We start from the raw sequence: 18,363 nt of genomic DNA, 5'->3' as shown, positions 1-18,363 counted from the left end.
TCTTTCTGATTGTATTATGTATACCATAGTATAAACAATATATAAAACTACCATTAGGTTACATGTATAAGCTGTATTATGATATGTAAATATTGCCTAAATGACATAAGATGTTGTTTATACTTGGTCACATCCCCTCTCCAAGCTGTCCCAATCCAAACCTCTTCTGGTCCCAAGCAGTTTGGATAAAGGATTTTGTACCTGTAGTATAACAATGCTTTAAAATAAAATATAGACACATTTAAAAAAACATCTAATACAATTATTCTAATGAGAAGCTTTTAAATTCAAGAAAAAAACCCACACAATTGTTTTAAATATAATAGGAGACCATATACTAAACTGAATATAACAAACTATTATGTGCACTGTGCAGTATTAGTGATCATGTCTACTCTTATTGGATGTGATGTCATTGAGTTTGTAATGATGATGCCTTTGTTAATGTGGCAGTCATACATAAAGGTGTGTGTGCCTTTTGACTGTCTGGGATATGCCAGTGATGTTGGCAGGTAGAATACAAATTATTTGAAACTGAGCATACACTTGGCATAACTTTTTATGCCAAATATTACTAAGAATTTTCATAAGAACATGGAATTTTTGTTTATTAATAAAACCTCCTGTTTTTATATAAGTTGGTTTTTATGGGGGCATGAATGGGGATTCCCCTACTGACCACTAGGAGGTGAGAAAAGATACCCCAAGCTTTAAACCCATCCCATTAACATCTAGTGATTACAAGAGCTAATGCTTTTTTCTCAATGTAACAGGAAGAGATAGGATTTTAATTAATTTAAAGGGACTTTAACTCAAACCTGAACTCCTAATAAAATGTTTAATTATGTATAGTATAAAAATCATTCTTTACTTTTCCTGCTTTTCCTGTCATTTAATTTTGAAAATGTGGAACTCTTAGCCTTCCCCCAAGAAGCTGGAGGAGCATCCAGCAGACTACATAACTCTGTTTCTGCAATGTGCTCCACAGTGATTGCTTGACGATTGCAGGAGCTCAGTCAGATATATCTGTACCTAACTGGCCTCAGCAGAGAAGATAGACAAATCTCAAGAGACTATTAAGGGGTATATCCCTGGGCAGCAAAACTGTAGATTTTAAAATAAAAATAATTTTAAATGCTTTTAATATCTTTTTTACTCTTGTTGCAGATTATTTTCAATGCTGTGTTAATAGCTGATCTATATAATTAATTTTGACTTTGTTCTAATTTGTTTGCAGATAAAAGCAGGACTGGGCACAAACCTGATCAGCATGTTGGCTCTGTGGTTTGGACTCTACACATGGGGAATACCTATGTTTGATCTGAACAGATTCCCGGAATGGGCATTGCATAAAAACGCATCTTCCATAGCAGCGCCATGAGACGTTCTTCTATCTGTGTCTCTTGCGAAGAATGAATGGTTTGTCCGGAGGAAGGGAATTCGGCAATATAATATTTCAGCTGACAAGCCATGTGGATAAATTGTTTTATGACATAGATTTTTTTTTTTTACATCAGGCATTTGCCTTGCTGCTAAAGATGTAACATATTAAACCTTTCATCTAAAAGGGAAAAACATTTGTGCGTGTTTAGCCCCACTAATACAGCAAGGGTTAATTTAAAGTGTTTTTACACTAGAAACCCTATTCATTGCCATAGGTGCATTTTCTTTCTGTTAAGACTCTTTTTGTAGCAGCTAATGAAAGAGTTAACTTTCCTGATGCAGTTTTGATTATGTTGAACATGTTCGAATGAAAAACTCTATGCTTGTTAACCTGACTCCTCCTCCTTCATCTCACACAGCTTTGCAGTGCTGGCTTCGCTGGTAGCTGTGCATTTTGTTTCCCCTATAGCAGGAAAAACGGTTAAATGGTTAAGTTTATTGCATATCTTCCAGTCCCCTTTAATTACTGATATTTAAAATATACTTGCTGCAGACTCGAGTCTTCAAAACGATTGTGCTTCTGTGTACATTTTGCCTTGGGGGAGAGAGACTAAAGCCTTGTGCTGTGTCTCCCTTAGGGTTGCCATCTCGGCCATGTTTTCCTGGGCACTTATTAGTTACACATGCTGCAGGGTGTGCAGAGGGGATCATTAATTGCACCCCTGGACAGCATTATTCATGCTCTATCTGAATCATGCATTATTTTAAGACACTTTTAAATTCACTCCCTGCACACCCTGCAGCATGTGTAACTGATAAGTATCCAGGAAAACATGCTGCACACCCTGCAGCATGTGTAACTCATAAGTATCCAGGAAAACATGCTGCACACCCTGCAGCATGTGTAACTCATAAGTATCCAGGAAAACATGGCTGAGGTGGCAACCCTAGTCTCCCTCCCCCGAAGCAACAAGCACTAAAGAACTCTCCCTCATTGATGATAATGGCAAAGGTGATAGAAACTTTGATTGGCTGTATAGCATAAAACATGGTCTCAATATATACTATTGAGTTTGCTCTCATTGAAGATCATGGCTCAGGCAACACAGCATCTGCAGCCAACTTTAAAGGAATAGGAAAGTAAAAACTAAACGTGCGTGATTCAGATAGATCATGTTATTTTAAAACACTTTTAAATTCACTTCTATTTTCAAATGTGCTTCATTCTCTTGGTATCCATTGTTAATAAAAATGCACATATCCTACACTAGAGGGAGCTAACTGGTGATTGGCACATTTATCTCTTATGATTGACTGACTAAATGTGTTCAACTAGCACTCAGTAATGCATTGCTTCAACTTCAGCAAAGGATATCAAGGGAATGAAGCAGATTTAATAGAAGTAAATTGGAAAATTGGTTTTTAAATTGTAGGTTCTATCCGAATCCTGAAATAAAAAAATTGTGTTTCATTTGTTTTTAAGTAAAAATAAAAAACTGTATTAGTGACATCTAGATGCTGCAGAAATAGAATGTATATCATAAGTGACTTCATTTATAACTCAATAGGAACTGGAAGTCATACAGTACACTTAACACATGTGCCAGGAAAACGGGGAAACTACTGAGAATTACAATACTCCTTTTTTTAAGACGTGGAGCATGATAAACCTGGAATTGTTACCCTTATATTAAGTGCTTTATGCTCTTGTAGAACTGGATTCAATAGTATCCTGTGATATGCAGCCAAACACTCCAAAAATCACTCAACATTTTTTTAATTTCTGGCATGTGCTGGACAGTGTCTTGTTTGCACAGTAGAATATATTAAATGCAACATCACAGGTATATTGCACACAATGCTTATTTGGGGGGGAGGATTGGGGTTTGTACTTTGTTATCTAAATAACATGGAGAGCTGATATGCTCACTCCTAATGTTTAATAACTTTGAATAAAAAAAATGCATTGATTGTATTTTTACTATATTGCAAGTATTGTCATATTCTTTGTGCCGTGTTCATTACAGTGGATTAGCTTTTAGTCTATATACACACTGGGTGAACAAGAATGGGAGGGGAGTGTATTTGTGTGTGTGTGTGTATATATATATAAAGTGTGTACATATATATGTGTGTATATAAATGTGTATGTTATATAGGGCTGGAAAGTTCAGTAGATAATTTTAAGTTTGCCCTTATCCTATTTTTAACCTTGATAGCACTACTAACATTTTCCCTCTGGACTAGTAACTTTTCTTAATTGAATATTCTGTGTCTATATATGCTATATGGCCAAACGTATGTGAATACCACTACTAATTATTGAGTTCAGATCTTTCAGCACCCAATTATTGCATAAAAACCAGCACATGAAATCTTTATCGAAAAACATTGGTACTTAGTGACTTTAAACACGGCACTGTCATAGAATGCCACCTTTGCCACAAGTCAGTTAGGGAAATTTCTGTTCTACTAGATCTGCCCCGGCTATCATTGTGAAGTGGGAGCATCTAGAAGCAAAACAGGCCAGCGACAAAGTGGTAGGCCACACAAACTCACAAAGTGAGGCCACCAAGTGCTGTAGCAGTGCATTAAAAATTGACTATCATCTGTTGAATCACTTACTACAGAGTTCCAAACTGCCTCTAGTAGCAACATCAGCACAAAGACTGTGCATTCGGAGCTTCATGAAATGGGTTTCCATGGCCAAGCAGCTGTACACAAACCTCACATGAACGTGCAATGCCAAGCGTCAGCTGAAGTAATGTAAAGCACGCTGCCACTGGACTGTGGAGAAGTGGAAATGTGTTCTCTAGAGTGATGAATTGTGCTTGACTATCTGGCAGTCTGATGGAAGAATCTGGGTGTGGATGCCAGGAGAATGAATAGTGCCAACTGTAAAGTTTGGTGCGCAAGGAATGTGGTCTGCGGCGGGTTTTAAGGGTTTTGGCTAGACTCCTTAATTCCAGTGAAGGGTCATCTTAATGTTACTGTATACAAAGAGATTTTAGACAACTGGGTGCTTTAACTTTGTGGGAACAGTTTGTGGAAGGCTCTTTCCTTTTCCAACATGACTGTGCACAAAGCAAAGACCATTAACACATGGTATGATGAGTTTAGTGTGGAGCAACTTGAGTGGCCTGCACAGTGACCTGATCTCAACCTCAATGAACACCTTTGGGATGAATTGGAACACTGATTATGAGTCAGACCTTTTTTCGTCCATCAGTGCCTGACCTCACAAATGCTCTTTTGGCTGAATGAGCACAAATCCTCATAGACACGCTCCAAAATCTTGTGGAAACCCTTCCCAGAGGAGTGTTGGCTGTTAAAATCACACAGGGTGGCCAACTCCTTATTAATGCTCATGGTTTGCAATCACATGTCCAACAAGCTCATATAGGTGTTCACTTACTTTTGGCCATATAATGTGTGTGTAATATAAATATATACAGTATATTATTATTTTTTTGGTCACAGTGGTAGAAAATGGACATTACTACATTCTCTAGCATTTGAGTTTAACTACAGAATTCCCATGTCTTTTAAAGTTTTTACAGAGAACTTAAAGGGACACTAAACCCAAAATCTTTCTTTCATGATTCAGATAGAGAATACAAATTTAAACAATATTACAATTTACTTCTATTATTTATTTTGCTACATTTTTTAGATATCCTTAGTTGAAGAAAAAGCAATGCACATGGGTGAGCCAATCACACGAGGCTTCTATGTGCAGCAACCAATTAGCAGCTACTGAGCATATCTAGATATGCTTTTCAGCAAATAATATCAAGAGAATAAAACAAATTAGATAATAGAAGTAAATTAGAAAGATGTTTAAAATTGCATTCTCTTTCTAAATCATGAAAGAAAATATGTGGGTTTCATGTCCCTTTAAAACTGCCTTTTAGGTATGCTTTTTTGCCATTAAATTTCCTAGATTTTTTTATTGTAAAAGAAGACTATACCAACAAGTGAATTCAAAATGTCATATACCGAAAGAATAACAATCCATCATGTTGTGGCAATAACTCCCTCCCATGCAGAGTGTTGGCCCATTCGGTGATGTCTCCTCCAGCATTGCCCGTCGTGTTCTGGATTCCAGTAGACAAGTTATTGACTAACCTCCAAGAAACAAAGAAAGTTAGATTTTTATCAAGTAATTTATTTCCAAAATACCATTCGGTTATTCCAAAACATTCATTTGAACTGAATATGAAATGACAATATGCCAGATTTATGTATTTCTCCATTCCAGACATTCATAAACTGCATCAATTTGTCCAAGAAATGTATCATCTTGTTGGCCACAGACTATGATATCTAGATCATGTAACATTGTAGTTTTGTAAATGATTCATTAATACAATTGTTTTTGTGGCGTTTAAATATCACCTAACATTTAAACAATTATGTGAAAAAGAATACTAAAAAATTACAAATAAGATGTATACTGTATGTAAATATTTACAAATAATTTTATACTAAACATGGTAACTATGCTTTATTTGTTTTAACTCACAGTAAAGCATTGATGGTTCTGCATGGGTTCAATATTTTAGGTTGCATCCTTGTTGTTCCCAAAGGTGAAAAAATTGCCTTTCCCTGCTGTTACCCCTTCCTGTCTAGCCATTCCTCTAAAGCAGTGTTTTTCAACCAGTGTGCCGTGAGAGATCCTCAGGTGTGCCGCGGCAGACTGACAGACATATTTTTTTAAACTTTGCTTGTTTTTTACTCGCAGTGCAGGGGTAGTTTGTAGGAGGCATGGCATAACAGCACAATACATACAGTATGTGTGTTTGTGTGTATGTATATATATATATATGCTGTATTAGGCTACAATGTGTGATTTTTTTTTAATTTTGGGATGGTGGTGTGCCACAGGATTTTTTAATGTAAAAAAGTGTGCCACGGCAAAAAAAAGGTTATCACTGCTCTAAAGTACCCAGACTGCCTAACTTGTTCCACTACACATCACACCCAAAGCTCTACACCTGCCCCAGCAATAAAGTATTTTTAATTATATGTGAGTAGTATATACTAGTATTTTAGAACCATATTGCAAAAGTTGTAAAAAATATTTTTTATAAAGGCATTTACAATTGTTCTATTGTTAGCAGACTTTGCAGGTTTCTGTTAATTCAGAACTGTTTAGAGATATATCCCTTGAAGGGACTATAAAAAACATAATTTATGCTTACCTGATAAATTCCTTTCTTCTGTTGTGTGATCAGTCCACGGGTCATCATTACTTCTGGGATATAACTCCTCCCCAACAGGAAATGCAAGAGGATTCACCCAGCAGAGCTGCATATAGCTCCTCCCCTCTACGTCACTCCCAGTCATTCGACCAAGAATCAACGAGAAAGGAGAAACCAAGGGTGAAGTGGTGACTGGAGTATAATTTAAAAAATATTTACCTGCCTTAAAAAACAGGGCGGGCCGTGGACTGATCACACAACAGAAGAAAGGAATTTATCAGGTAAGCATAAATTATGTTTTCTTCTGTTATGTGTGATCAGTCCACGGGTCATCATTACTTCTGGGATACCAATACCAAAGCAAAAGTACACGGATGACGGGAGGGCTAGGCAGGCTCATTATACAGAAGGAACCACTGCCTGAAGAACCTTTCTCCCAAAAATAGCCTCCGAAGAAGCAAAAGTGTCAAATTTGTAAAATTTTGAAAAAGTATGGAGCGAAGACCAAGTTGCAGCCTTGCAAATCTGTTCAACAGAGGCCTCATTCTTAAAGGCCCAAGTGGAAGCCACAGCTCTAGTAGAATGAGCTGTAATTCTTTCAGGAGGCTGCTGTCCAGCAGTCTCATAGGCTAAACGAATTATGCTACGAAGCCAGAAGGAGAGAGAGGTAGCCGAAGCCTTATGACCTCTCCTCTGACCAGAGTACACGACAAACAGGGAAGACGTTTGTCGAAAATCCTTAGTTGCCTGCAAGTAGAACTTGAGGGCACGAACTACATCCAGATTGTGTAGAAGACGTTCCTTCTTTGAAGAAGGATTCGGGCACAGGGAAGGAACCACGATCTCTTGATTGATGTTCCTGTTAGTGACTACCTTAGGTAAGAACCCAGGTTTAGTACGCAGAACTACCTTATCTGAATGAAAAATCAAATAAGGAGAATCACAATGTAAAGCTGATAACTCAGAGACTCTCCGAGCCGAAGAAATAGCCATTAAAAATAACACTTTCCAAGATAACAACTTTATATCAATGGAATGAAGGGGTTCAAACGGAACTCCTTGTAGAACGTTAAGAACAAAGTTTAAACTCCATGGCGGAGCAACAGTTTTAAACACAGGCTTGATTCTAGCTAAAGCCTGACAAAAAGCCTGGACGTCTGGATTTTCTGACAGACGCCTGTGCAACAAGATGGACAGAGCTGAGATCTGTCCCTTTAATTAACTAGCCGATAAACCCTTTTCTAAACCTTCTTGTAGAAAGGACAATATCCTAGGAATCCTAACCTTACTCCAGGAGTAACCTTTGGATTCGCACCAGTATAGGTATTTACGCCATATCTTATGGTAAATCCTTCTGGTAACAGGCTTCCTAGCCTGTATCAGGGTATCAATAACCGACTCAGAAAAACCACGTTTTGATAAAATCAAGCGTTCAATTTCCAAGCAGTCAGCTTCAGAGAAGTTAGATTTTGATGTTTGAATGGACCCTGTATCAGAAGGTCCTGTCTTAGAGGTAGAGACCAAGGCGGACAGGATGACATGTCCACTAGATCTGCATACCAAGTCCTGCGTGGCCATGCAGGCGCTATTAGAATCACTGATGCTCTCTCCTGTTTGATTTTGGCAATCAATCGAGGAAGCAGCGGGAAGGGTGGAAACACATAAGCCATCCCGAAGTTCCAAGGTGCTGTCAAAGCATCTATCAGAACCGCTCCCGGATCCCTGGATCTGGACCCGTAGCGAGGGAGTTTGGCGTTCTGGCGAGACGCCATGAGATCTATCTCTGGTTTGCCCCAACGTCGAAGTATTTGGGCAAAGACCTCCGGATGAAGTTCCCACTCCCCCGGATGAAAAGTCTGGCGACTCAAGAAATCCGCCTCCCAGTTCTCCACTCCCGGGATGTGGATTGCTGACAGGTGGCAAGAGTGAGACTCTGCCCAGCGAATTATCTTTGATACTTCCATCATTGCTAGGGAGCTTCTTGTCCCTCCTTGATGGTTGATGTAAGCTACAGTCGTGATGTTGTCCGACTGAAACCTGATGAACCCCCGAGTTTTTAACTGGGGCCAAGCCAGAAGGGCATTGAGAACTGCTCTCAATTCCAGAATGTTTATTGGTAGGAGACTTTCCTCCTGATTCCATTGTCCCTGAGCCTTCAGAGAATTCCAGACAGCGCCCCAACCTAGTAGGCTGGCGTCTGTTGTTACAATTGTCCAGTCCGGCCTGCTGAATGGCATCCCCCTGGACAGATGTGGCCGAGAAAGCCACCATAGAAGAGAGTTTCTGGTCTCTTGATCCAGATTCAGAGTAGGGGACAAGTCTGAGTAGTCCCCATTCCACTGACTCAGCATGCACAATTGCAGCGGTCTGAGATGTAGACGTGCAAAGGGTACTATGTCCATTGCTGCTACCATTAAGCCGATCACCTCCATGCATTGAGCTACTGACGGGAGTTGAATGGAATGAAGGACACGGCATGCATTTAGAAGCTTTGTTAATCTGTCTTCTGTCAGATAAATCTTCATTTCTACAGAATCTATAAGAGTCTCCAAGAATGGAACTCTTGTGAGAGGAAAGAGAAAACTCTTCTTTTCGTTCACTTTCCATCCATGCGACCTTAGAAATGCCAGAACTAACTCTGTATGAGACTTGGCAGTTTGCAAGCTCGAAGCTTGTATCAGAATGTCGTCTAGGTACGGAGCTACCGAAATTCCTCGCGGTCTTAGTACCGCCAGAAGAGCACCCAGAACCTTTGTGAAGATTCTTGGAGCCGTAGCCAATCCGAATGGAAGAGCTACAAACTGGTAATGCCTGTCTAAGAAGGCAAACCTTAGATACCGGTAATGATCTTTGTGAATCGGTATGTGAAGGTAAGCATCCTTTAAATCCACTGTGGTCATGTACTGACCCTTTTGGATCATGGGTAAGATTGTCCGAATAGTTTCCATTTTGAACGATGGAACTCTTAGGAATTTGTTTAGGATCTTTAAATCCAAGATTGGCCTGAAAGTTCCCTCTTTTTTGGGAACCTCAAACAGGTTTGAGTAAAACCCTTGTCCTTGTTCCGACCGCGGAACCGGATGGATCACTCCCATTAATAACAGATCTTGTACACAGCGTAGAAACGCTTCTTTCTTTATCTGGTTTGTTGACAACCTTGACAGATGAAATCTCCCTCTTGGGGGAGAGAATTTGAAGTCTAGAAGGTATCCCTGAGATATGATCTCTAGCGCCCAGGGATCCTGAACATCTCTTGCCCAAGCCTGGGCGAAGAGAGAGAGTCTGCCCCCCACTAGATCCGGTCCCGGATCGGGGGCCCTCGATTCATGCTGTCTTAGGGGCAGCAGCAGGTTTCCTGGCCTGCTTGCCCTTGTTCCAGGACTGGTTAGGTTTCCAGCCTTGTCTGTAACGAGCAACGGCTCCTTCCTGTTTTGGTGCAGTGGAAGTTGGTGCTGCTCCTGCTTTGAAATTCCGAAAGGGACGAAAATTAGACTGTCTAGCCTTAGCTTTGGCTTTGTCTTGAGGCAGGGCGTGGCCCTTACCTCCTGTAATGTCAGCGATAATTTCTTTCAAACCGGGCCCAAATAAAGTTTGCCCTTTGAAAGGTATATTAAGTAATTTGGACTTAGAAGTTACATCAGCTGACCAGGATTTTAGCCACAGCGCCCTACGTGCCTGAATGGCGAATCCTGAGTTCTTAGCCGTAAGTTTGGTTAAATGTACTACGGCCTCCGAAATGAATGAATTAGCTAGTTTAAGGACTCTAAGCCTGTCCGTAATGTCGTCCAGCGTAGCTGAACTAAGGTTCTCTTCCAGAGACTCCATCCAAAATGCTGCCGCAGCCGTAATCGGCGCGATGCATGCAAGGGGTTGCAATATAAAACCTTGTTGAACAAACATTTTCTTAAGGTAACCCTCTAATTTTTTATCCATTGGATCTGAAAAAGCACAGCTATCCTCCACCGGGATAGTGGTACGCTTAGCTAAAGTAGAAACTGCTCCCTCCACCTTAGGGACCGTTTGCCATAAGTCCCGTGTGGTGGCGTCTATTGGAAACATTTTTCTAAATATTGGAGGGGGTGAGAACGGCACACCGGGTCTATCCCACTCCTTAGTAACAATTTCAGTTAGTCTCTTAGGTATAGGAAAAACGTCAGTACTCGCCGGTACCGCAAAGTATTTATCCAACCTACACAATTTCTCTGGTATTGCAACAGTGTTACAATCATTAAGAGCCGCTAAAACCTCCCCTAGTAATACACGGAGGTTCTCCAATTTAAATTTAAAATTTGAAATATCTGAATCCAATCTGTTTGGATCAGAACCGTCACCCACAGAATGAAGCTCTCCGTCCTCATGCTCTGCAAGCTGTGACGCAGTATCAGACATGGCTCTAGTATTATCAGCGCACTCTGTTCTCACCCCAGAGTGATCACGCTTGCCCCTTAGTTCTGGTAATTTAGCCAAAACTTCAGTCATAACAGTAGCCATATCTTGTAATGTTATCTGTAATGGCCGCCCAGATGTACTAGGCGTCACAATATCACGCACCTCCCGGGCGGGAGATGCAGGTACTGACACGTGAGGCGAGTTAGTCGGCATAACTCTCCCCTCGCTGTTTGGTGAAATTTGTTCAATTTGTACAGATTGGCTTTTATTTAAGGTAGCATCAATACAGTTAGTACATAAATTTCTATTGGGCTCCACCTTGGCATTGGAACAAATGACACAGGTATCTTCCTCTGAATCAGACATGTTTAACACACTAGCAAATAAACTTGCAACTTGGTTACAATCTTATTTAACAAAAACGTACTGTGCCTCAAAGAAGCACTAAACGATTAAATGACAGTTGAAATAATGAACTGAAAAACTGTTATAGCATCAATCCTTGAAAACAACACAACCTTTAGCAGAGGTTTGTTCCCATTAGTAAAGTAACAATAATTAAATTTGAAACGTAAAAATAACAGAGCAACGTTTTTAATCACAGTCAATATATAAGTCTCACAGCTCTGCTGAGAGAATCTACCTCCCTTCAAAGAAGTTTGAAGACCCCTGAGTTCTGTTAGAGATGAACCGGATCATGCAGGAAATACAAGAGTAACTGACTGGAAATTTTTGATGCGTAGCAAAGAGCGCCAAAAACGGCCCCTCCCCCTCACACACAGCAGTGAGAGAGAAACGAAACTGTCACAATTAAAACAAGCAACTGCCAAGTGGAAAAATAATGCCCAAACATTTATTCACTCAGTACCTCAGAAAATGCAACCGATTCTACATTCCAGCAAAAACGTTTAACATAATTAATACCTATTAAAAGGTCTAATGTATTTTTTACAAAGTAATTCCAGTGAAGTACCATCCCCAGAATACTGAAGTGTAGCAGTGACGTGCAGTAATAAGAGGCAGGGGAGGCAGCGCCTACCCTGTCCAATCAGAGAAAAACAATTTAAAATAATATTTATTAAAAAAAAAAAAAAAAAAGTATTTTTGGTCTTTTATTTTTTTTTTACCACTCCCACCCCACCCCAAGGGTACCCCCCACCCCCTACGGCGATCATATTTTATATGTACTTATTCTCTTAACTGCGCTTGCGCTGCCAAATTCAGCATCCATTGTTGCGCAATTAGGAGGCAGTGAGCCGGTCCGCTGCCCTCCATTAATTGCGCAACATGGATCTGAAATAAGTTCCACTGCTAACTTAGCGCTATCGCCACCCAGTGGTGTCTTGCCGGGCCCTCACAAACTCCAATGGAGGCGGTTCTTAAAACCGCCTCCATGATGGAGTTAGTCACTCAGCCAATCAGCATCAGCACTGCCGGGGAGGCGTGCCTGCTGGGCTGCTGAGCTGAGTGACAGAGTGTGGGTCACGTGACGTCGGATTTTAGTGACGTTGCGGATGCGCCGACACAGTCGGATTCAGGCGGGAAGAGAGTGACTCACAGAAGGGAGCTCCTGCCTCTGAAGTGCATGTGTGGACTTTCACTTACTGAGGACTGTGGAGGAGGACTACTGTGGACTGGAGGAGTCAGGACTCAGGAGCGGTGGACGCCGGAGGAGCGGAGCCGGAGCCACAAGTGTGTCAGACAGTCTCTCAGTGTCTGACAGTGACGACGACCTCATCAGCTCAGGTAAGGAGTCGAATGTCAGTTAGGTAACATCTATGATTGATATATAACAGTGATGACTATGTTTAAAGCAACCACATTAAAGAAAAAAAAATCTATCAGACATATGTGAATGAGCAGTATTAAAACATGAAAAGATTTCTTTTTTTCTTTACATATGTTTAGTTAGGTTTAGTAACTAGGGCACCAATGGAATATATTGATCATTGCCTGATAGGGACGGCTATCAAATCGGTAGATAGTGACATGCCCTAAGAACATACTTAAAAAAAAAAAAAGACCAAGAACTGTAATATATTTAAAAGGACATTATTTTAGATTCAAGATAAAAAAAAATCCCTTTAAGATTTATGTTAAAATTATGCATATTTGCTTTATTTACGTGATAGATTTCATCTTTACTGTGTGGTGCAGAGTTTTGAGTTGCTATAGATCCAAACATCCCAGTGGGAAGTAAAGGAATCTGGCACGTGCAGAAATTGCAGTCATTTGGCTGCTCTTTGGATGTGTGTAGGTGCAGAGAGAGTACAATCACCTGCCTGTCACACTTTGTACACTTTGTAACAGAGCTTGATCTGTATGCTTCTGTTGTCACATTGTCACATGGCCACTGTGAGTTTGAGGAAATGTTATTTAGAAATGTTTTCACAAAGACAGTAGCTCTCCCTCTCATATACAGGTTTTTCATACAAGACATTCCTTGTTGTGATCCTTGTAGTAGGTGGGAACAATGGTGTTAACTGTAGGGTGCAAATCACCCATGATATATAAAAGTTACAGACTGTCTGAAAAAGGTATGTCCAGGCTAAGGCCCTTGGGCCTCCTTGTGTGTCTCAAATCCATTTTATCTGTTCCTTCACTCCTCCAAACTGAAGGCTGTCTGCATCTGGTATGTATCTGATCTAATTCTTCAGTATTCTTATGTCTTATCAGCTATGTTTATCTCAAACAAGTGTAGATAAGAATGGAGGGAAGATACTGAATGTGATGAATTTCTTATGTTGGCCAGTTCCTTCAGATATTGGTACTTGTATCAGCCAAAGAAACGTGTTTTAATGATTCATTAAGGAATCTGTTTTGAATGTTGCCTGATTGTTACATGTTTAATTTTTGTTATTTATAATTAAGCCATACATCATATATAAATCATTGCTAATTTCAAAGTTGTTTACAGTATATATTGTTGCAAGTGATAACACAAAATAAATATGATTGCAACTAGTTTTACCTACTGACTGCAGGGAGCACCTAAACCACAAACTTCCAATTACATTCCTGTTAACACTGACCCATGCACAAAGTGTCCCTAAGACCCTCCCCTGGACTACTGCAATTAATAACCCACTGTGACTCTGCACCCACACTCCTAGTGCCAGGAACTACAACATGATGCTTGGAGGTATAGATAAAGGTCTGAAAGGCATTACATAAAGAATAGGAGAACACTGCCTCCTGTAGTAGTTGGAACAATGTAAAGTATTTACTGGCACTGGACATTAGACATTGCAAGGATATTGTTTAAAAAGTAAAAACCCTATAATTTTAATTTACAAAAATATGACCAGGGACTGTAAACCAGAAAATGTGTTATTTAGACTTTATTATGAAAACAAAGGTACATTTATAGCTGTCTGACTGATTAAGTAAATATATTGAATGAGCAAATTATTTTTCTATGCAAATTTATATTATGTTTATTGTTCATCTGTTTGAGTGGGAATCGTTTTACTTTAGTGAAGTTTTGCCAAGATTATTATGCGTAAATGGTTAATGGCTGTGATAAATCATTTGCTTCTCAATAATTATGCTCTGATCAATATGTTCCCCACACGACTATATATATATATAAAACTGAGGATTATAAGAAGCAATATGTCAGGGGCATAGTGAGTAATTAGTATTAAATTGTAAACAAAACTAGCATAGTTTAACAGCTACTGTAATTTAGGGCTCATCTATAACAGCTACTGTAACTTAGGGGTCATCCATTTGCCAGGGTAGAGGTTCAGATCCTAATGAGTATCTCTCTCTCACTCTCTCCAATTTTGTTCTTTGATTGTAATAATTTTACACTGTATATGCCATGCTTGACACTGTGTGAGTGCATAAGAGTGTATCTGTGTTTGTGTGAGTGTATAAGAGTGTATCTGTGTGTGTGTCTGTGTTTGTATGAGTGTATCTGTGTGTGTGTCTTTGTGTGAGTGTATAAGAGTCTGTGTGTGTGTCTGTGTTTGTGTGAGTGTATCTGTGTGTGTGTCTTTGTGTGAGTGTATAAGAGTCTGTGTGTGTGTCTGTGTTTGTGTGAGTGTATCTGTGTGTGTGTCTTTGTGTGAGTGTATGAGTCTCTGTGTGTGTTTGTTTGTGTGAGTGTATCTGTGTGTGTGTGTCTGTGTGAGTGTGTCTATGTGTGTCTGTGTGAGTTTATATGTGTATTTATGTGGTTAAGGGGGCCCAATCAATGGTATAGTAAGGGGCCTAAAAATTTCTAGTAAGGGCCCTGCCAGGGGTGTAACTACAGGTGCGGATAGTAAAAAAAGAAAATGACATACACTAATTCATTTAAGCATGCTATTTTAAGACTCTGCACCACTATGTCTATGTCACTATGCTAAGACTATGTATACCACTATACCCCCCCCCCTGCAAAGGTGTTAAACACATAGTAGAAGTACCACTCAGGCCTCACACAACACCAATAGTCCTGAATGGAAACTGACACTGATACAATTATCAGCACTAGTAGCGTGATTCTGAGGTGTAACTAGCGCTGCTGAATGTATTAGCAGCAGTTTCCACTCAGGACCAGCAGTGCAATACTTATACTATGTATTTAACCCATTTGCGAGGGTTAAACACGTAGAGGTGCAGGTCACTAGTCTTAACACTGCATGCTCTACAGAAAAAGAGTATGTAGTTTTTCAAATGTAATGTCCCTTTAATATCTAAATATGGTTTTATATATATATATATATATATATATATATATATATATATATATATATATATATATATGTGTGTGTGTGTTTCTTAAACCAGTGCCTCCCCAGCATCTGAGGTCACCGCACGTCACTGAAGTGTAGAGTATACATACATGTCATTATAACGGTATGGCAGGATTTTCTCATCAATTCCATTCAGAAAATAAAAACTGCTACATACCTCAATGCAGATTCATCTGCCCGCTGTCCCCTGATCTGAAGCTTTTACCTCCCTCAGATGGCCGAGAAACAGCAATATGATCTTAACTACTCCGGTTAAAATCATAGTAAAAACTCTGGTAGATTCTTCTTCAAACTCTGCCAGAGAGGCAATAACACGCTCCGGTGCTATTGTAAAATAACAAACTTTTGATTGAAGTTATAAAAACTAAGTATAATCACCATAGTCCTCTCACACATCCTATCTAGTCGTTGGGTGCAAGAGAATGACTGGGAGTGACGTAGAGGGGAGGAGCTATATGCAGCTCTGCTGGGTGAATCCTCTTGCATTTCCTGTTGGGGAGGAGTTATATCCCAGAAGTAATGATGACCCGTGGACTGATCACACATAACAGAAGAAATGTTGTAATTACCAGACATTTCTGTTGTGTTGCTATAGAATAACATATCAGCCAAGTCTTAAAGTGAAAGTCAACCCTAGCGTTTCTGAAACGCTAGAATTGACCATTGGAACAAATTAAGGGGACTTTCATTCATGAAGCATAAAATACTTCATGCAGAAAGCTCCTTTATTTGTTTCAAGCGATCCCCGCTCTGAGCTGCTAAGGCAGCCCATGGCAGATTGCTGTTTTGCTAAGAGGTGACGTTTCCACCTCTTAGCAAATAGCATGCGTGAAATCCGGCTCCCAAGGGCGTCAAGCCAGATTTACCGCACGGCTACTGGCTAAGAGGTGAAAACGTCACCTCTTAGCAAAACAGCAATCTGCCATGGGCTGCCTTAGCAGCTCAGAGCGGGGATCGCTTGAAACGGATAAATGAGCTTTCTGCATGAAGTATTTTATGCTTCATGAATGAAAGTCCCCTTAATTTGTTCCAATGGTCAATTCTAGCGTTTCAGAAACGCTAGGGTTGACTTTCACTTTAAGACTTGGCTGATATGTTATTCTATAGCAACACAACAGAAATGTCTGGTAATTACAACATTTTTATGCTAGGGTTGACTTTCACTTTAAAGTTTTTTTAAAAAAAATTAACGTTATTTTTACATCAATTATTTTTCAATGGCCAAACTCCACCACACATTTGCCCTATTTGGGGCTTTAGTCCACAGACAACAAGGCTAATCACTGTCATAAAGTTAGTATAAAATGAATTGTTTTTCAGATGTTATCTGATAAATCCAACAAGGGATATACACCCTGTTCCAAATTCTATTTCAGTGTCACAAAGATTTTTTTTTTTTTTTCAGTTTAACTCATCTATGACATTGTGTCTCAGTGCTCTTTTGATCACTGAAAACAATCTCGGACACCTGTGATAATTATATTGCCAGGTGAGCCCAATTAAAGGAAAAACTACTAAAGGAGGGTGTCCCACATTATTAAGCAGATCACCATTTTCAAGCAATATGGGGAAGAAAAAGGATCTCTCTGCTGCCAAAAAGAGTGAAATAGTTCAATGCCTTGGACGAGGTATGAAAACATTAGATATTTCATGAAAACTTAAGCGTGATCATCGCACTATTAAGAGATTTGTGGCTGATTCAGAGCACAGATGGGTTAGTGCAGATAAAGGCACATTGAGGAAGATTTCTGCCAGATCTATGCATCGGATCAAGAGAGCAGCTGATAAAATATCATTACATAGCAGCAAACAGATATTTGAAGCTGCTGGTGCCTCTGGAGTCCCACGGACATCAAGGTGTAGAGTCCTCCAGAGTCTTGCAACTGTGCATAAACCTTCCATTCGACCACCACTAACCAATGCTCACAAGCAGAAACTGCTGCATTGGGCAGAAAAATACATGAAGACTAATTTTCAAACAGTCCTGTACACTGATGAGTGCCGTGCAACCCTGGATGGTCCAGATGGATGGAGTAGTGGATGGTTGGTGGACGGCCACCCTGTTCCAACATGGCTGCAACATCAGCAAGGCGGTGGTGGAGTCATGTTTTGGTCCGGAATCATGGGAAGAGAGCTGGTCGGCCCCTTTAGGGTCCCCGAAGGTGTAAAGATGAACTCTGTAAAGTATGTGGAGTTCCTGACTGACCACTTCCTTCCCTTGTACAGAAAGAAGAACTATGCTTTCCATAATAAAATAATCTTCATGCATGACAATGCACAATCTCATGCTGCAAAGAATACCTCTGCATCAATGGCTGCTATGGGGATAAAAGGAGAGAAAGTCATGGTGTGGCCTCCATCCTCCCCTGACCTCAATCCTATTGAGAACTTTTGGAGCATCCTCAAGCAAAAGATCTATGAGGGTGGGAGGCAGTTTACATCCAAACAGCAGCTCTGGGAGGCTATTCTGACATCTTGCAAACAAATTCAAGCAGAAACTGTCCAAACACTAACAAGTTCAATGGATGCAAGACTTGTGAAGCTGCTATCAAATAAGGGGTCCTATGTTAAAATGTAACGTGACCTGATAAAATGTTTAAGAAGTTAAAATGTTGTTCAAAGTCTGATTGAAATAGCATTTG

General features: G+C 40.0%; 1 protein-coding gene across 1 annotated transcript in view; it reads left to right on the top strand.

Moving 5' to 3' along the window:
• LOC128666040 (solute carrier family 13 member 1) overlaps positions 1–3,375 on the top strand; it is a 135,003-nt gene extending 131,628 nt beyond the window's left edge. The window contains exon 16 of the mRNA XM_053720405.1: positions 1,238–3,375. Within this exon, the coding sequence (XP_053576380.1) occupies positions 1,238–1,381 (144 nt within the window). The 3' untranslated portion in view covers positions 1,382–3,375. The remainder of the gene's footprint in view (positions 1–1,237) is intronic.
• Positions 3,376–18,363: the final 14,988 nt, after the last annotated feature.

The sequence above is a fragment of the Bombina bombina genome, chromosome 7 (genome assembly GCF_027579735.1).
Source record: "Bombina bombina isolate aBomBom1 chromosome 7, aBomBom1.pri, whole genome shotgun sequence".
Classification (NCBI taxonomy): domain Eukaryota; kingdom Metazoa; phylum Chordata; class Amphibia; order Anura; family Bombinatoridae; genus Bombina; species Bombina bombina.
This window is presented reverse-complemented; position numbering and strand designations above follow the sequence as displayed.